We start from the raw sequence: 21,229 nt of genomic DNA on the forward strand, positions 1-21,229 counted from the left end.
TCCTACCTTTGAGGGAGGAGATGAACCAGCTCAGGGCCGTGCCATCAATACCAACCCCGTACCGGAGACGGTCGATTAGGATGGTGTGGTCGACAGTATCAAAGGCTGCGCTGAGGTCGAGAAGGAGCAGGATTGCACAGTCGCCGGAGTCACCGGTGAGCAGTAGGTTTCACACAGGGTAGTTGTCCCCATTACCTGCGTGGTCGATGTATTGACCAAGGACACAACAAAGTAACACAAACTATTAAACGTTTCCAATTTCTGTCAGAATATTTTTTATTAGAATATGTTTTGGTTTGATATCGATTTTTCAGCAGCAGTATTTTGTTTTGCTTCAGGTGAAAGGCTAGGTTTGGCAATAAAATACTATTTGATATGGTAAATATTTTGCTTACACTATTCCACTTCGGCGCAGCAGTATAATTTTTTTTTTGTTCGATGACTTCTGTTCATTAATCACAACAGGAAGATTGCAACTTAAAAATATAGTTAGAAAGAATATGCAAAATAAAATTAGACCTCAACTTTACTTACAAAAAGCGAATTCATGGTGGTGAGCGAATCACTGTCCCGTATTCATAGGGCTCTGCAGCGCACATTAATGGGACTGTTCCACTAACCGTGATCCTGGAATATATGTCATTTTTGAAAACATTACCAGTGATTTCATCTTTTTTGCCCGTACTAAATAAGCACAACCTAAAATAGATTTCACAGACACAACAGATGGACGGCATGGTGGCGAAGCAGTAGAGTTGCTGCCTTACAGTGCCATGGACCCAGGTTCAATCCTGACTACAGGTGCTGTCTCTACAGAGTTTGTATGTTCTCCCCGTGATCTGCATGGATTTTCTCTGGGTGCTCCGGTTTCCTCCCACCCTTCAAAGACGTACAGGTTTATAGGTAAATCAGCTTTGGTTAAAATGGTGTTGTCCATCGTGTGCTAGGATAGTGTTAGTGTATGTGATGATCACTGGGGTGATCGCTGGTCGGCATTGTCTCGTTGGGTCAAAGGGCCTGTTTCTGCACTGTATCAAAGTCTAAAGTAAATTCTAAAGACAGGGTCTCAGCAGTGAATATATAAGGTTTATGCTGAACCTATCTCACATATGCCATGTTTGTAGAAACTTACAAAATTCTTAAGGGGTTGGACAGGCTAGATGCAGGAAGATTATTCCCGATGTTGGGGAAGTCTGGCTGGCAAACAGGAAGCAAAGAGTAGGAGTAAACGGGTCCTTTTCACAATGGCAGGCAGTGACTAGTGAAGTACCGCAAGGCTCAGTGCTGGGACCCCAGCTATTTACAATATATATTAATGATCTGGATGAGGGAATTGAAGGCAATATCTCCAAGTTTGCGGATGGCACTAAGCTGGGGGGCAGTGTTAGCTGTGAGGAGGATGCTAGGAGACTGCAAGGTGACTTGGATAGGCTGGGTGAGTGGGCAAATGTTTGGCAGATGCAGTATAATGTGGATAAATGTGAGGTTATCCACTTTGGTGGCAAAAACAGGAAAGCAGACTATTATCTAAATGGTGGCCGATTAGGAAAAGGTGAGATGCAACGAGACCTGGGTGTCATGGTACACCAGTCATTGAAAGTAGGCATGCAGGTGCAGCAGGCAGTGAAGAAAGCGAATGGTATGTTAGCTTTCATAGCAAAAGGATTTGAGTATAGGAGCAGGGAGGTTCTACTGCAGTTGTACAGGGTCTTGATGAGACCACACCTGGAGTATTGCGTACAGTTTTAGTGTCCAAATCTGAGGAAGGACATTATTGCCATAGAGGGAGTGCAGAGAAGGTTCACCAGACTGATTCCTGGGATGTCAGGACTTTCATATGAAGAAAGACTGGATAGACTCGGCTTATACTCGCTAGAATTTAGGAGATTGAGGGGGGATCTTATAGAAACTTACAAAATTCTTAAGGGTTTGGACAGGCTAGATGCAGGAAGATTGTTCCCGATGTTGAGGGAAGTCCAGGACAAGGGGTCACAGCTTAAGGATAAGGGGGAAATTCTTTAAGACCGAGATGAGAAAAAAAAAATTCACACAGAGAGTGGTGAATCTCTGGAACTCTCTGCCACAGAGGGTAGTTGAGGGCAGTTCATTGGCTATATTTAAGAGGGAGTTAGATGTGGTCCTTGTGGCTAAAGGGATCAGGGGCATGGAGAGAAGGCAGGTACAGGATAATGAGTTGAATGATCAGCGATGATCATATTGAATGGCGGTGCAGGCTCGAAGGGCCGAATGGCCTACTCCTGCACCTATGTTCTATGTTCAATGCTGTGCAGAATTGGCTTCATGGAAGGAGTGTGTTTTTCAGATTGGAGCCCTGTGACTAGTGGTGTTCCTCGGGGATCGGCGCTGGGCTCATTGCTGCTTGTGGTTTATGTGAACAATATTGATGAGAAGTTAAAAGGCATGATTAGTAAGTTTGCAGATGACTCTAAAGTGTATGGTATAGTAGAATGGCCCCGACCCGAAACATCACCTGTCCATTTCCCCTCACAGATGCTGCCTGACCCACTGAGTTATTCCAAAGATTTGTCTGAATCGGCTTGGGAAACCATTGATGACGGTGCAATGTTCCTGCTTTGATCTGGCCCACAATTGTGTTCAGCCCCTTGAGAATTCAGCATGAGTAGGCTGGGCTTCCAGGCTTGGGACCTGGTTGTTATCCTATTTAAGGGCAGACCGTGCAGTGTTTGTTGCAGCGGCCGCTGAGCAAGATGCCCGCGATACGGCTGCTGGTGTTGTTGGGCTTGTTGGCGGCGGCGGCACAGGGCGACTGGTCTCCCCCGCGTTTCAACATGAGCCTGGATACGCCGCCCTCCCAGCGCTGGGAACCGCTGCTCAAAAAATACGACCCCGAACGTCTGAAGCACGATATATTTCAAGTGGTCCGGTGGGTAAGCAGTTCACGCTCCGCTGGCACAGACAGACCGCATCGCACCCTAACTGATACTTAGTTGGAGGGACAAGCGAAATATAATGCTGATAGGTCTAAGGTGTTGCACTTTAGGAGGGCTGATAAATTAGGACATGTGCAATGAGTGGTAGCAACATTGGCAATATCGTATCAACAGGGAACGTTGTTGTACAAGTGAAAAAAATCGCTTGAATGCAACATCGCAGCTGGATAAAAGATAGACACAACGTGCCGGAGTAACTTGTTCCCGGAGTAACTCAGTGGGTCAGGCAGCAGATGTGGAGAAAAAGGATGGTGTCATTTCGTTAGAAGGGTCCCGATCCGAACCATCTCTCCAGAAATGCTGCCTGATCCGCTGAGTTACTCCGGCACTTTGTGTCTTATCTTTGGTATAAACTAGCATCTGCAGTTATTTGTTTTTACTTAGCACAGGTGGTTAGGAAGATGGTGATACAAGAAGCTGCAACTGTTGTCATCTTGGGCAAAACACGAAGCACTGGAGGAACTCAGAGGGCCAGGCAGCTTCCGTGGAGGGAATGGAGGGGGGACGTTTCCTATTGGGACCCTTCTTCAGACCGATGATGAAGAATGACCATTCCAAAGAAGGGTCGCGGCCTGAAATGTTGCACTCCATTGCCTGACCCACCGAGCTCTTACCCACCGACCACTTGATGATTAGATCAGCCTCAAGGTGGGTTGCAACGTGGACGGAATCCTTGCTTTCATTAACCGAGGCATAGAAGAGTCGCCAGGTTATGGTAAACCGTTCTAAAGCATTGCAGTAATACCACATTGATCCAATATTCTTGAGACTTCAGTGGCACGCGAACAAGCAGATTTTCCGGAAAGGCCACAAAAGTGCTGGAGTAACTCAGCGAGCCAGGCTGCATGTCCGGGGAACGTGGATAGGTGGTGTTTCTGGTCGGGGGCCCATCTTCAGGATAAGGGGGAAATCTTTTAGGACCGAGATGAGAAAAAAAAATTCACACAGAGAGTGGTGAATCTCTGGAATTCTCTGCCACAGAAGGTAGTTGAGGCCAGTTCATTGGCTATATTTAAGAGGGAGTTAGATGTGGCCCTTGTGGCTAAAGGGATCAGGGGGTATGGAGAGAAGGCAGGTACAGGATACTGAGTTGGATGATCAGCCATGATCATATTGAATGGCGGTGCAGGCTCGAAGGGCCGAATGGCCTACTCCTGCATCTATTTTCTATGTTTCTATGTTTCTATGCTTCAGAGTCTGAGCCGTGCTACCGGAGAGTACGAGTTTCTGGATGCCTGACCCGCTGAGTTACTCCATCACTTTGTGTCCTTTTGTCTAAACCAGCATCTGCAGTTCCTTGTTCCTACAGCAGATTTCCCGGTCTATTGGATATCCTTATTAATGCACTAAGGCATTTTGTATTCACATTTTTGTATATGTTAGACAGCAGTGCGCTACATTTTCTATTGATCCCTCGAACTTTAAAGGGAGTGCGGGCATCTGAAGCAGGTGAGTTTGACGGGAATGTGGGAGCCGCACGCAGCGAGTGCAATAGTGTTGGGGAAGCCGAACCCAGCGTGAGAGAACGAGCACGGGTATAGGGTCCCAACAGGAATAGCTTAAAGGCTTGAAGGGAAGATGGGGACAGAGACACTCACATTCAACAAGGACAGCAATTCTATAACACGATCGTCGCATTGCTAAGAAACGTCGATTTTTATAGAAAATCATGTTATAGAAACAATCGTAGCAATGGGGAAAATGTGTTTCACGCTTGCAATAATAACGTTATTTTCCTGTGTGATTTTATAAACATGGTCTATTGAATAACTATAAGTTTATTTATGTTACTGCAAACTAAAATACTAAAGGTTCTGTGTTACATTGTTTAATATAGTTTCGTTGTTCAAATATCAATGGAAGCGATTCTTTGTCAATGTCTATGGTCGCTCATGGTTAAAGTGACAGCTGGATCGGGTTGATCATGGTGACTCGTCACTGCTGGAAGGCTACATGGAAGCATTTTTGTCTGCTTGCTCATTTCCAAACTATTGCCAAAGTTTACGAGTACGTGCTGGGAAACGGGATTAGTTGGCATGGACAGTGTTGACTGAAGGGCCTGTCCCTGTGCAGTATGAAGCAATAATGAAAACAGAACATACAGAAGAGGCAGGGTGTGCAGGAAGCACAGGCAGAACAGGGGCAGAGGGACAGGAGCAGAGGCTGTATGTGTGGGGAACTAGTGCTTCTATCCCAACTCTATATCTCACCACACAGACCAAACTCCGCACCATTGACTACAACTCCCGGGCCATTCCTTCCTCTCCCCACTCCCATCGGAAGAAGAAGCAGAAGATTAAAAGCGCGCATCAGTAGAATCAGGAATGCATCCTTTCCCCGTGTTATCAGGTTTCTGAATGTCCCTTCCATAAACTGGGGGGCCGACCGATTCTCCTCTACCTCATCGTGGCCATTGGACTTTGTCTCTGGAATTCAGCGCTAAAATGTTGAGAACGACAAGCTCTGCATTACGTTTCTGCCCCGATCTATGTACTTGAGTTTGGTTTACTTCCTAACCCCACTGTTGTTTGTATCGGGCAGTTAGTTGTGCATCGTCGTGGCGAGTTTGTCGGCAGCAAGCATCTTTCTGACGCTTACTGGAACTCTCGTAGTTTAATTTAAAATTGTGAAATGAAAGCGAGAAGATAAACTGAACAGTTGAAGAAGGGTCTCGACCCGAAACGTCACCCATCCTTCTATCCAGAGATACTGCCTGTCCCGCTGAGTTACTCCAGCACTTTTGTATCTGTCTTCGGTGTAATCCAGCATCTGCAGTTCCTTCCTACACGAATTGGTATTTACACCAATTAGTGAATTTATTAAAAGGGAACAAAAATGTAGCATGAGAATTTGAATAATTTACCTACATTGAAATGAATTCTTCAAGATGGTTAATTCATGGTCAGTATTTTTATGTTAGAAAGAAAGTATGACGACACCACATCGCTCTGGCAATGTTTCAGTTAACCTATTCACATTTATAATCTGTACTACAACGTCCTGCAAGATGCTGATTGCTCTGAATGAGTTCAGAGTTTGTGATCAATCATTTGTGATTGTTCACCATATTCCCCCAACTCATTGCATCACATCTAAAATACGGGGTTAATTACCTACATGCCAGCCAATAGAAATAAACATTTCCTATTTATTCACTTTTATTGATCATGTTGAACAGTCCCAGTAAGATGTATTGAAAATATTATAATTCCCAGGTGCTCATCGCTGTAGTTTATTCTGTCAATATAATATTTTCCGCTTCTAGACTTGTTTAGTAAATTTACACTGCTTCATTTCAATATATGGTCCAAAATGGCACACAAACATTCACCAACTTTAACAAATTCACCATCATCACTTTGCTTTTATATTCAGTGCCCTATATCTAAAATTCACAATAAGTATTCACATATTATGACTTGTCACCTGAATCCTGCTTTTAAAGACCAGTGCAACCATAGTTCTTTATCTATTCCTTAACCGTGCTGGAGACTATGGGACCCATTTGTCCTCTTTTCATTTGTTTCATTAAACAGCTCTTGATCCACCTAGTTTAGTTTATTAGTTTTGTTATTGTCACGTGTACCGAGGTGCAGTTCAAAGCTTTTGTTGTGTGCTAACCAGTCAATGGAAAGACAATACATGATTATAATCGGGCTAAATTCTATCTATTTTAGTCATAAGTGATAGGAGTAGAATTAGGCCATTCTGCCCATCAAGTTAACCCTGCCATTCAATTATGGCTGGTCTATCTCTCCCTCCTAGTCCCATTCTCCTGCCTTCTCCCCATAGCCTCAGACACCTGTACTAATCAAGAATGTGTCTATCTCTGCCTTAAAAATATCCACTGACTTGGCCTCCACCGCCTTCTGTGGCAAAGAATTCCACAGATTCACCACCCACTGAATAAAGAAATTCCTCCTCATCTCCTTCCTAAAAGAACGTCCTTTAAGTCTGAGGATATGGCCTCTAGTCCTCGACTCTCCCACATCCACTCTATCCAAGCCTTTCACTATTCTGTATGTTTCAATGAAGTCCTCCCTCATTCTTCTAAACTCCAGCTAGTACAGGCACAGTGCAGACAAACGCTCATCATATGTTAACCTACTCATTATTGTACACCTACCCTGGACCCTCGCCAGAGCCAGCACATCCTTCCTCAGATATTGTGCCCAAAATGGCTCACAATATTCCAAATGTGGCCTGACCAGCGCCTTATAGAGTCTGTGCTTTATTTTGTTTTGAAGGTAACATCAACACACTAACGATATAACATTGCGTGTAGACTAATCTATCCCATGCTGTGCATGTTTTCTGTGATTAGACCGAAGAAAACCTCTTGTTTCTTGTTATTTTCATCAACAGCATCTAGTGACCAATCTGTTAAGTTTCATTTACTTGAGTTTTCATTTATTAGGCTATTTTAAGAAAAATAATGAAAATATGCTCAAATTAACTATATTCAATTGCATTACAGCACTGTTGCTCCACAGTGGGCGGTTGCAATTGTTAATATGTTAGCACCTGTGCTGAGCCACATATTGCCACAGCCCTATGGCGAAGAAATTGAAGGAATATGTAAATTTCTTGGAGTCAACCTCGGAGAAGGACTTCTTATCAATTTTGCCTACGAAGCTCTTGGGTATGTGATCTTTGATATGTTAACGTTAAATAAATACAAGAGAATGAAGTGTGTTTAATTGTCATGCATACGTACTGACAACGGAACAGTGATTTTTTTGCTTGCACCAGCATAGCAGGCCAGTATCACAACACACATAGTTAATATATAATAAACATATCCAATCAATTATTTAACTATTTCTCTTTATCTTTTGAGGATAGTCACACAGTTAATATACTGCTATCAAAATAGATCACAGTTTGAACATAAACATTTAGGCTCAATTTAGTTTGAATAACTTTTTTGTGTTAACATAAAAACACGATACCATTGTTAGATAATATTAATGGCCTGGGATAAAGTATACTGCAATGTAAATGTTAAGAGAAAAGTGTATTATGAACAAGTAGAGTTTTGGGTTGACCTAGATTTCCAATTAGTATTATATTAACACCAGTATTAACCTATTTCGTATAACTGGATTAACAGCAGTGCTCAGGCAATATTGAATTGAACAATTAAGCACCTAATACGTTCTCCCCTCATATTTGCATTTTCATGTTTGCAGGAAAATAATTCAGAGTTTTCAAAATAAAGTGAGATCTAGAGCACTCTGAGTAAAATGGACACTCAGCTTCCCTGGACAACCTGGTGCACATTTTGCTCTCCCGTCCCAGCATTAGTTGGGCTTGTGTCCCACCTTCTATCCAAACATTTCAAGGTCCCAACATCCTTTGATATCTTTTAATAAAACCCATCGCTTATGATGTGCTTCCGACTAGTCGTCCTCCTATCTCCTTGTGTTCATGTGCTAAGTGTTATTGCACCCCAAAGAAGGGGTTTAGACATCCCACTAGTGATAAGGGCAACCCTTGATGGCTATGGTCTGAGTTCCAAAGGCAACCACCAGAGCATGTCCATTTGCTCTGAAATTGTCCAGGACTATCAGGTGTCAGGGGTTATGGGGTGAATGCAGGAAAATGGGGTTAGGGGGGAGAAATAGATCAGCCATGATTGAATGGCGGAGTAGACATGATGGGCCAAATGGCCTAATACGACTCCTATCCCTTATGATCATATTGAGCAACAGATGCTGCACGTCAGTCACTGTGCCCCGTCAATGGTTTCAGCTTGAAGTCTATTTTTGCTGCGACTACTTGGAGATAAGCAAGGGAACGCCCTTCTCCAAACCTGTTAGGCCTGGCTTGGTGGCCCATGCTTGAAATCTCATGCTTTCTCCACCCATATATTGCACCCGCCTCCAACTGGGACAGCTGAATAAGGAAGTCAAGTTTCACTTCTAAATATTTCATTTAGTTTAACATTTTCAATGATATGTTGATCATTTAATGTTTTAATACTGTATATATATATTCTTAACAGATTTAACTGATTTTGAGTCTCTTTTAATATCAGAGACAAAATATTATTGTTAACTTCTTTAAAAACAGTTCTGACAGGTGATGAGGCAAACCTCCGTCTTCTGTCAAACCCTGTCAGAGTTCTGGAGGCAAGGCTTCAACTATGTGTTGCCTGAGGCCTAGTCACCATTGATGCCTAGCAAAAGTGGCACAGCAGAAGAGCTGCTGCCTTACCATGCCAGAGACACGAGCAGGGCCCGATTTACGTATAAGCTAGACAAGCTTAAGCTTAGGGCCTCGAGATCTAGGGGGGCCTTGGGCCGCTGCAGCAAGGTGTATAAAACCTTTGACATAGTCGTATTTTCTGAGCCTTGTCCTTTCAACAGTCAGGAGTGTTGGAGTCGGTGCGCGGCTGCAAGTTTAACAATGTCAGAACCAGCTCCGACTGTGCCCGACCTGCCTGCTTCAGGGAAGAGATGAGGCTCTGGGCGGGGTAAAGGGTGGGTGGGAATGAGCAGCCACCCGCTACGTGGGTGGAATGGTCCTTTCTATAGTTACCCCTGCTCACAGTCTCTGATGGGGCTGGTTTCCTGCCCACCGGGATCTCCCGCTGACCCTGGCCACTCCACCGCCCTCCAGCAGCCCGCAGCCGTCGCCTTACCTGCAGCCTGGACTCAGCACCGGGCCTGAAGTTTCCACGCTGCAGACTCCAACTCCTCTGAGTTTGACTGCGCTGGGTCCTAGTGCTAGACCCCCCAACTCTGGTAACCTCAGTAGGATACAGTAGAATCTAAACGTGTCACACTGTCACTGTCGGGTAGTCATGGCCCTCTAGTCATGGGGGTGGGGGATTGGGAGGGGGAAACCTCACAAATGAAATAGGGCCTCTCTTCATCTAAATCCAGCTCTGGACACGAGTTTGATTCTGACCGCTGGTGCTTTCTGTGCGGAGTTTGTATGTTCTTTCAGTGATCTCATGGGTTTCCTTGGGGTGATCCGGTTTCCACCCGTATTCCAAAGATGTGCACGCTTGTAGGTTAATTGGCCCATAAAAATTGCCCCTAGTGTGTGGGATATAGAAGTAGTGTATGAGTGATCGTTAGTCGGTGTGGACCCGGTGGGCTGACGTGCCTATTTCTGCATTGCATCTCTAAACTAAATTAAATTAAACTAAACTTTCCAGGGTTCCATCAGTGAATGGGGAGTGTGTAAGCAACAAGTGTAGCTGCAGGCCCAATTCTATGATAATACAGTAAATCCTCACTTTAATGGACCCCTTTATAATGGATTATAGCGGACGTACTGCCTCGGGGACGGACTGCCTCACGAAGGAATGCACCAGGGAGACCTTCTTCACTCATCGCATGGTCCAGTTGAGGCGACTGTTGTTGCAGCTTGCATTATAACCCCCCCCCCCACCTCCCCCAGCCCCCCTCCTCCACCACCTAGGCACCTAGTTTTAAGGTGAAACAACTCAAATTGCTAGTGCAATTTAGCAGATTGAATCAGTTTGAAGAAGGATCCCGATGTCACCTATCTGTGTTCTCCAGAGATGCTGCCTGAAGAAGGGTCTCGATCCAAAATGTCATCCATTCCTTCTCTCCAGAGATGCTGCCTTGACCCGCTGAGTTACTCCAGCATTTTGTGTCTATCTTGTGCTGCCTGACCCACTGATTTACTCCAGCAATTTGCGGCTCTTTTGTGCATTAACCATCATCTGCAGTCCTTTGTTTCAATTACATACAATAATCATGCCTTACTTGATTATAATGGACAATCAGTAAAAACGGATATGATTTCCCCCGGGCCCGCGATGGTCCGTTATACCGAGGGTTTACTGTATTGATAGATTATGGTCATTTAACTGATGCATTACTCATGTTACTGTTCTCAGATCTTGCACTAGCATTGTTGTACAAGACTCAAGAGGAATGATTTTCCACAGTAGAAATATGGACTTCCCATTCACTGACATTTTAAGGAATGTCACAATTGACATACAATTTGTAAAGAATGGTCAGGTAAGTGACATATTAAAATTACAACATGTGGCACTTAATACAAATAACAAAATAAATGTTTTAAATTGCCAGAATATCTAGATGTGGCATAAAATACATGTTTCCAATTTTCCAATGTTCTGAATATTTCTGTGTTTATCAATAGAAAAGCTAGGTTTTTTTTCAACAATAAGACATTGGGAAATATAGATTTGTTTTCTTCAAACCTAGAAAGTCAAAAGGTGATCTATAAGAGATCGCCAAATTGATGAAGTGGGAAATGCTGTTATGACTTGGTGATCTTTGTAAAAGGTAGCAACACAATACAAATGAAGAACACAATCTATTGCAGGTTGTGAGAAAAAAGTTCCTTTGTCTGGGACTTTTGCCAAGTTCTTGAATGTGTCCCGCATCATAACCAGAGCTTCTTGGTATATTTAAAAGGCAATTATTTGGGTTCTTGAGATAGAGAAATATTTGGAGATTAGAAGTCAAGTCAAGTTTATTCGTCACATACACATACGAGATCTAATCAATAAAGGCTATCTAATCTAATGTGCAGTGAAATGAAAAGTTAATATGGTAGAAGGGGGAGCACTGGTACTGATCTGAGAGTCTGAATGGTATATTTCTATGCTGATACAAATTTAATTATATGGTTAATGTTTGAGCTGGGCAGTAATGAGGCTTGGTGGATAAAGCTCTTCCCAGCTTTGTCTCGCAAGATGCCCAAGTTCAAAGTTTGAAGAAATATTCCATGTGAAGCTATTCTTGTCCTTTACAAAACATCTTACAAGCTGCTGATAGAGCTTGACATTTCGCTGCCAGACTGCAGTGAATTTGGGAAAACTTTGTCGCTGAAGACCATCAACAACTGAGAACATCCATTGGGTCCCAGAAGAGTTGGGGTGGTTTCCCGCAGCCCCTATTATGAGTGTGAACAATATTCGAAGTCTTCTTACAGGAGAATGTGCAGGTGCCACACAGACTTCCCCAGAGTTCATGATTGTTACCGGGTTCCTAAAGATGTGAGACGGCAGTACTACCTGCCGTGCAACTAACATGCAGATTAAGCTAATTTTGAATAGCCTTGATGATATTGATAAGCTTCAGTCAGAAAATTGAAATGTTATATGTGTCTGTGTACACATTTGTGCAGTCTGAAAAAAATGAACTGTCATTTTATTTAATCTGATCAATTGATGCACAGTGTTGCTCATTGGGTAATCTGTTAAACCCATGGTCATCTCAGGTTTATTTGTTTGGCATGGCTACCACAAAAATATATAGAAATAAAATGCCCTTTTATGTTGTGAAATTACTTTCACTCGAAAATGGTGTATTAACAGTTTCATAGTAGCAGATTGAGATGGAAATAAAGAAATACCAGGACATTGTGAAACCTAATGTTAACATAAATACTATCTCCCGTGATAATCATTTAAACTATATGAATATATTCCTTCGTGCTAATGTTCTGTTTGGCTTTTTGGAATAGCTGATTGCTTGTATCCTACAATTTAACGCTGCCCACTCATAACTGTGTGCCCAATTTGTTTTATTTATGTTTTCATTCAGATTGTCTACAAAGGAACAACATTCCTTGGTTTTGTAGGTTTATGGACTGGCCAAAAAGCAAACAAGTTTGCCATTACTGGAAATGACAGAGGTTTGTTGAACTTTGTTACGCTTTCTTGATAAACCTACTCATCAGAATTAGTGTTTATATAAACTGAACACTGTCAGCTTCCTTTGATACATTTGCGGTAACTTGTGTAACAAATGGTGTTAACTTTAAAATGTTTTGGAGCTGCACAAGTTACCCCCTCAAATGCTCAATAGATTTCATTCCATTATATTCTCAAGAGACCATCACATTTTGGACAGGTTGTAAGGATTTCTATTAGTTATAACTAATGGAATTACTCAAAGTAAAAATGATGGACTATTTCCAGATACTACAAAGTTTGATCAGATATACACTGAAACATTGAAAGAGAATGTTCTCTCAAGATTTCCCATCATGAATATAAGCAGCTTTGTCAGTGGGGCTAATGCATTATATCTGAATAAACAAGGTCTGTCTATCTACTATTTAAATACTTCATCATTTAAAAATTAGAGTGATCCTCTTTAACTATTTTATTAACATTAGCTGATAGGTAGGTTTTCCCTATATGTTTCCTTATGTCATTGAAACCATCATAAATCATAACGTTAGATTGTAACCCAGGTCAGTGGTCAATGTATAACATTTCATTGCAACTATTCAGCTGACTGAATCATTATTCTAATGTTAATGCTGTAATTGTGTACATAGATCCACTGTATACAAAAATATACTCTAATTATGATTTATAATAAATCTATACTTCAATGGCCCAGATGGATTTATGTTCTGTGACATTCTGGGAAATTATTAAAGCTTTTAAGAATACCACAATGTCCCGGCACGCAAATTCTGGGTAATTGTTCTTCTGTAAAACCCCATAGTTTGGTGACCACAAACTGAATCTCCCAGTTTCATCCATAATGTAAGAAAATGTGACAGATGTGTCACAATCAGAACAGGGTTTTTTTGGAAAACTTTGACAGTGGATGGAAGCAAATAACAACCTTCACTATCCAACAAATGACCAGGATTCTGCTCGGCATCCAAACAAGTTTTATTCATATATTTCTAGTCCTAATATTCCTTTAGGAGACTATGTGTTTTTCAAAGTAGTCACACATACATGTTGTGGAAGCCCTAAAAGCAGGATCTCTTTGCAATGCACATGGGTTGCCATATGCAGAAGGAAATTTTTACACTTTGTTATGTAATTTTGCAGCAATATGTTTGTTTAAATCATAATTCAGGGGAACCACATAGTTTGAGTTAATAAACATTAATAATGTTTATTTTCTTTATTTTTTTCCATTCTGATGTTTATTGTTGAGACCATGCTAGGTTTTGTATAATTGTGTCCAGTTGATTGGCAAATGCAACAAAAAACGCCTATGCTGCCCAAGCAGTTTAGATCCAATGTGTTTGGCCTGTTCCCATAACTCCTTATTTCTTGATCTTTGATTTACTTTCCTTAGATTTGTATTCTGTGATATAATTCTCAGTCATTTGTACTGTATCCTCCCAATTCAAAATCCTTTCAGCAATGTTGATCTGTATTTAGTAATCTATTGTAGTCTTGCTTAAGTTTACTTACTAATGAATTCACCATGCATGCCTTCATTTATCTTCTGTACCTCTTTGCTTAGAAGTACTTGGTAATTCCATTTCTTTATGAAGCATAATATACACAAAATATAAAACTTACAATGATTTAGTAATTTCTGGAGCTTGATTTAGTAATTTCTACAGAATGTAGTAATTCTGCAATTAATTTAATGGAGCTTTAATTTTGTTAGTTTAGTTTAGAGATGCAACGCGGAAACAGGCCCTTCAGCCCACCGAGTCCGCACCGACCAGCGATCCATGCACACTACCGCTATCCTACACACACTAGGGACACTAGGGACAATTTACAATTTTACCAAGCCAATTAACCTACAAACCTGTACGCTTTTGGAGTGTGGGAGGAAACCCACGCAAGTCACGGGGAGAACGTACAAACTCCGTATCGACCGCAATCGTAGTCAGGATTGAACCCAGTTCTCTGGCACTGTAAGACAGCAACTCTATCGCTGTGCCACTGTGCCAAAATTATCAACAAATTATTAATTGTTTTAACCAGAATTTTGTGCTCAATTGATGTATCCTGATCTACAAGATACCAGTTGATTTAGTTAAATGCTGATTGAGATACTGCTTTGCTTGTCTTCAGAACTAGGTGTCCAGAATAGAACATAGAACAGTATAGTGCAGGAACAAGCTCATCAGCCCACCATGTCTGCAACGACTATGCTTCCAATCTAATCGTGTTTGCTTTTGCTACTTGCCAGTATTTCATTATGCACAGTCTGGCTGAATTTTCAAACAATTCTCTGTTTACGTGAAATCTAGAGTCATTGTCGAATAAATTAATTTAGAGGGAGATTAAAGGGAAAAACGAAAAGTTACAGACTTGGCAGGTTTGCTTCAAGAGTCTTTATTGCATGATATCATGGAGAGATGGCAGCAGTAAACTACCCACCACTCTGACCACAAGTTCTCTGACCACAGCAGAATTAGCTGACAGTTATACTGTGCAGAGACGAACTTTTGTTTACTTTTGTTAGATACTATTCTACGAAAATATTCTATCAACTACATAGTACCAATTATTTCATTTCATTTAATATTTTATTCAAGCTAAAGATCATTGGTGGAAAACTGCAATTGCTGTACTTTTAAAGCATTATCCTTCTCCAAGCTGGCTGATTAGAGATGTAAGTAATTTTGTTGCTCTTTGAACATACCTTTTATGTATCTGGCAAAGAGTCATCACACTTTAGTATCATTTGCAATCAAGTGAGAGGACAAACAGGGTCTTAGTTTAACATTTCACCTGAAAGGTGGTACCATGGAGATAAGAAGAGGCCAGGACAAAGCAGAACCTGCAACTGATGACCAAGGAAGGGTGGAGCCCATAATGGCCCATTATTGGCTGGAGAAGGAGTGATTATGGAAGGATACACGAATGCGAACAGTGGAACTGATTGAAATGAGAGAAATCAATATTCTTACTGTAGGGTTGCAAGCTGCCCAAGCGAAATATGAGATGCCATTCTCCAACTTGCATGTGGCCTCACTCTGACAATAGAGAAGACCCAGGACAGAAAGGTCAGTATGGGTATAGGATGGTGAGTTAAAAAGTTTGGTTACTGGGGGATCATGTAGGTCAAGGCATACTGAGCATGCGTGTTCAATGGAACGGCCGCCCAGTCTATGCTTGGTCTCGCTGATATAAAGGAGCCTACAACGGATACAGTAGATGAGGTTGGAGGAGTTGCAAGTGAACCTCTGCCTAACCAGAAAGGATTGTTGGGGACCCTGGTTGGAGTCGAGGGAGGAGATATAAGGACAGTTTTTGGCAGAGTAGACTTGATAGGCCGAATGGCCTAATACTGCTCCTATCACTTATGAGATGTAAAGCTAGAATGGGTAGAGAGAAGATACACGAGGATGTTGCCAGGACTCGAGGGTCTGAGCTACAGGAAGATGTTGAGCAGGCTGGGACTCTATTCCTTGTAGCGCAAAGCATGAGGGGTGATCTTACAGAGGAACTTAAAATCATCAGAGGAATAGATCGGGTAAAGGCACAGAGTCTCTTGCCCAGAGTAAGGAAATTGAGTATCAGAGGATATAGGCTTAAGGTGAAGGGGAAAAGATATAATAGCAAATTAATTGGTAGCTTTTCCACACGAATGGGCAGTGGGTGTATGGAATGAGCTACCAGAGGAGATAGTTGAGGCAGGGACTATTGTAATGTTTAAGAAACATTTAGACGGGTACATGGATAGGACGGGTTTGGAGAGATAAGGACCAAATGCAAGCAGGTGGGACATGTTGGTCAGTGTGGGTAAGTTGGGGTGAAGGGCCTGTTTCCACGCTGTTTGACTCTGTCACTCTATAACAACAAAGAGTTTACTTTTCTTGTTTCTTCAGACTCTCGCACAAGCTGCGGACTTCCAAGAAGCTTTGGGAATGTTGGCGTACACTCCGATCACTTCAAATGTGTACTTCATTTTAAGTGGGGTGAAACCAGATGAAGGCACGATTATTACAAGAAACATCAAAGGTCCTGCTAACATCTGGCCTTTGATGTCTTCCAAAGGAGAGTAAGTGACCAATACAAACAAAACATGCCGAGATAGTCCGCAGGTCAAGTCGTGTGTGTGGAGAAAGACAAAGTATAAAGAACATCCAGAGAATCCTCTTCCTGCACGGTTTAGAGAGCACAGCTTAAGGTGCAAGGAGCAAAGTTTAAAGGAGATGTGTGGATCAACTTTTTTACAGAGGGTTGTAAACACCTGGAATACACTGCCAGGGGCAATTGTTGAGGCTGAGATGATAGCGGCATTCAAGAGACTTTGGACAGGCTTAAGGAGATGCTGGGAATGGAGGGATATAGATTATTTGCAGGGAGATTAGAGTTGTTCGTGTCATTATGTTCCGCGCAGACATTGTGAGCCAAAGATCCTGTTTGGGTTAGTTTTTAGTTTAGTTTAGAAATACAGCGCGGAAACAGGCCCTTCAGGGCACCGAGTCCGCACCGACCAGAGATCCCCGCACACTAATGTTACCCCACACATACTCGTTACAATTAACTTACAAACCTGGACGTCTTTGGAGTGTTGGGGGATACCACAGATCCCGGAGAAAACCCACGTAGGTCACCGGGAGAACGTACAAACTCCGTGTAGATTGCACCCGTGATCAGAATCAAACCCAGGTCACTGGTGTTGTACGGCAGCAATTCTACCACCATGCCATCTTGTTCCTGTGCTGTACTCTTTTTTAATAAGTATTGATAAAGAACCGCCAGCAAGATGTAATATTTTGGCCTGTAATAGCTTCTGAAAGTATGTGTTGATTCTTGCCAAGAAATCCCTTCACAAAACTCTACAATAAACAGGACCCGTAAAATTCAAATTGAGCAGAACCCACTGCAATTTCACACACATCTCTATGTGTCAGTAAACCTACCTGAAACTTCAGCTCCTGATCCTTTTCACAATGGCATTTGGACAGGTGCATGGATATGATAGATTTAGAGGGATATGGGGCCAAACATGGGCAGGCGGGACCAGTATAGATGGGGCATCTTAAGTCACATGGTCATAAGTGATAGGAGCAGAATTAGACCATTCGGCCCATCAACTCTACTCTGCCATTCAATCATGGCTGATTTATCTCTCCCTCCTAACCCCATTCTCCTGCCTTCTCCCCATGACCCCTGACACCTGTACAAATCCAGAATCTGTTTATCTCTGCTTTAAAAAATTGACTTGGCTTCCACAGCCTTCTGTGGCAAAGAATTCCACAGATTCACCACCGGACCAGGCCAAAGGGCCTGTTTCCATGCAGTTTGACTCTATGACTTTAGGTATATCTGTACGTACGTACGTACGTATGAATGTATGTATGTATGTATGTATGTATGTATGTATGTATGTATGTATGTATGTATGTATGTATGTATGACTCAATGATCTGAAAAAAAGTTCTTATTCACACTCTGTGCCACCCAATTTTACTGCTCTTGTTTGCCATGTCACTCTGCTGTTTGAAGTACCACCAATCAAATTTTTGCTGTCTGTAAGATCTCCAGGGGCTCCAGATACAGTCACATGCGCTTCCCTTTTGTTCTGCCATTGAAGGTCATGATCACAGTCAGATCAGATTCCTTAGCTCAGGGTCCTGCCATCCCAATGTCACTGCTCACCGCTGCATTTGTAGCTTCCCCAGGCTGTTCACGCAAGGAGCCAAAGTTCCAGTTGTTCCATCTGAAGCTTAAGTTTGAAGGTTCAAATAAGGAGAATTTAATGATCAAATTCTGTCTCCCAGCAGGTTAACAGAAATGTAGCTTTGAGTTTTGAAAGATTGAAAGATCCAACGGGGTAACGAGCTCTTCGATTCACTGAGTCCATTCAGATCAATCACCCGTTCACACTAGTTCCACGTTATCCCACTTTATCATCCACTTCCTGCACACCAGGTGCAATTTACAGAGGCCAATTCACCTACAAACCCGCATCCGCACGAGAAAAACGGAGCACCTGGAGGAAATCCACTTGGACATAGGGAGAACAGGCATGCAAACTCCACACAGACAGCATGTGAGGTCAGGATCCAGCCTGGGTCTCTGGAGCTGTGAGGCAGCAGCTCTAACCACTGCAACATTGTATCGCCCACTGTTTTCATTCACCTAATCCTGAATGCATCTCATAGTGAAATGATGCTTGCTCCTCCCTCACACAGGTGGTACAGAGTGCAGACTAACTACGACCACTGGAAAGCTCCACCTCCATGGGATGACCGAAGGTGACCATTCCTGTGCCTTTAAACTTATGAAACATTTCAACAGTATTTTTCATGCCAGTTTGGTTTTAACGTTGTGTTGTTTTCTTAAGAACACCCACCATCCATGCTCTCGAAAATACAACACAAAAGAACATCAGTCTCGATACAATGTTCAAGGTGAGTGCCTGTGGAATCTAATTATTTCATCAGTTCCCCTCAACTAACCCTCTGCTCCACCTGGCACAACTTGTCCTCACCCGTAACGACTGTTTTAACTCCATTCTATTCGTCAAAGGTGTAGCGAGCCATGTGCATTGACACGGGCCTCAGCTGTGTCTGCCTCTTTGTTGGTTACATGGAACAGAGAGACATAGAGTCTTCCAGCGTGGAAACGGGTCCTTTGGCCCAACCTGCCCACACCAACCAGCACTAGTCCCACCTACTTGCATTTGGCACATATCCCTCTAAACCCATCCTATCCATGAACCTGACTATGTTACACTTACACAGATGGTACAGAGTGCAAACAAAAAACCATGACCCAAGGTGAACATTCCTGTGCCTTTAAACCTATGAAACATTATGTGTCATTTTTCTTTTAAAATGTGTTGTTTTCTTAAGAACACCACAGATACACTGAGTCTCTTGCCCAGAGCAGGGGAATCGAGGTGAAGGTGGAAATATTTAATAGGAAACTAAATGGTAACGCAGCCAGGTGGGACTAGTGTAGATAGGTCATGCTGGTCGGTGTGGGCAAGTTGGGCCGATGGGCCTGTTTCCATGCTCTATGGCACTATGACTAATTCAACGGGCCCGGCAACATCTCTGGATGACATTGTTAGTCGACGTTTTATGTTGGGACTCTTCTTCAGAGTTATTCAGATGCGGCCTGACTTGCTGATTTACTCCAGCACTTTGTATTCAAAGTAAGATTCCACAGTTCCTGTCGCGCCATTTCAGGGAAGTCTTTCGTGATAGGTTATTGACATGAAACATTGATGTTGCCTGACCTGCTGAGCAATTCTAGCAGTTTATGTTTTCAGTTTAGTTTGCAATCACCTGCAGATAATTTCTCTTTCTGTTTTCCATTATTTTCCTTACATGATATCTTCCTTCCCCTAGTATGATATTATTAATATGCTTGTGCTTACTCACTTCTTATTTATCAGTTCTGAAGAATCTATATGTAAACCTTTACTGTAACTTGGTTCATTTAGAGATGATGCCTTATTCTTTGTGTCAGGTTTTCAGCATCTTCAACATTTAATTTTAATTTTAAATGTAACTAGACCAGGTGCAGACCCGTTGGGTCTGTTCCCCCAATGCGTGCTCGCGGGGGGGGGGGGGGCGGCATGCGGCGTCACACACACTAACCACCCCCACACACACACTAACTACCCCCCTTGATATTATATTAATATTTTTAATTTGCTCCTTTTACCCCATAACCGCCCTATCCACTGACGCATAGTCCCCAACTCGCAAGCACGTCTAGGGAGGGGGGAGGGTAGAGGGTGAGGGCAGAGACAGAATGGGGAGAGACAGAGAGAGAGGCAGAGACAGAAGGGCAGGAGACAGAGGGAGAGGGGGGTGGGGGGGGTGGAGGGGAAGAGGAGAGAGAGGGTGGGTGAGGGTGGAGGAAGGGAGAGAGAGAGATTGAAAGAGGAGGGGTCTGAGATGGTTTTCTTCTCTTTTCTTCATTTCTTTGTCTCCGTCTTTCTCTCTCTTTTGCGCTTTTCGTTTTCTTTTTCTTATCGATATTTCCTTTTTTTTTCTCTTCGACTTTTTTTACTTTTTATTCTTATTTGTTTTCTTATCCCTTGTTTTTTCTCTCTTCATTCTCTTGCTCTCTTTCTTTCTCTCTTTCTTTTCGTACTTCTCTCTTTTCTCTCTCTCTTCTCTGCTCTACTCGCTTTTTTACCTCTCTCCTTTTCTCCTTTTTTTTTTTTTCTCTCTTCTCTTTTTTTGTCTTCTCTCTTTTTTGTCGTTTGCTCTCTCGTTCTATTTTTTTCTCTTCTTCTTGTTTTGTTCTAGAGTGGATTTCTGAACTCATAAGTTAAGTCCCTACCGAAATTGTGAAAATCTTCGCGTTTTTGCGTCTGGTTTTCGAGGAGATACGTTTCATATGCAAAATAACACATACACACACACACACACACACACACACACACACACACACACACACACACACACACACACATACACACACACACACACACACACACACAGAGTTTTAATAGATACTAGACTAAGTGGGACCCGTTGGGTCCTAGCATCACACGGGAGGGCTGGTCACACAACGCAATATTCCACCTCTCCACCAATTCCAA

The 21,229-nt window shown here is 42.5% G+C and overlaps 1 protein-coding gene across 1 annotated transcript in view; it reads left to right on the plus strand.

Annotated features, from left to right (window-relative positions):
• The first annotated feature begins 2,681 nt into the window (after window positions 1-2,681).
• Window positions 2,682-21,229, plus strand: part of naaa (N-acylethanolamine acid amidase) — a 22,866-nt gene continuing 4,318 nt past the window's right edge. The window contains exons 1-8 of the mRNA XM_033024551.1: window positions 2,682-2,905; window positions 7,450-7,614; window positions 10,852-10,978; window positions 12,536-12,626; window positions 15,246-15,322; window positions 16,542-16,714; window positions 18,858-18,920; window positions 19,010-19,076. Of these exons, the coding sequence (XP_032880442.1) occupies window positions 2,730-2,905; window positions 7,450-7,614; window positions 10,852-10,978; window positions 12,536-12,626; window positions 15,246-15,322; window positions 16,542-16,714; window positions 18,858-18,920; window positions 19,010-19,076 (939 nt within the window). The 5' untranslated portion in view covers window positions 2,682-2,729. The remainder of the gene's footprint in view (window positions 2,906-7,449; window positions 7,615-10,851; window positions 10,979-12,535; window positions 12,627-15,245; window positions 15,323-16,541; window positions 16,715-18,857; window positions 18,921-19,009; window positions 19,077-21,229) is intronic.

Source organism: Amblyraja radiata, chromosome 1 (assembly GCF_010909765.2).
Source record: "Amblyraja radiata isolate CabotCenter1 chromosome 1, sAmbRad1.1.pri, whole genome shotgun sequence".
Lineage (NCBI taxonomy): Eukaryota > Metazoa > Chordata > Chondrichthyes > Rajiformes > Rajidae > Amblyraja > Amblyraja radiata.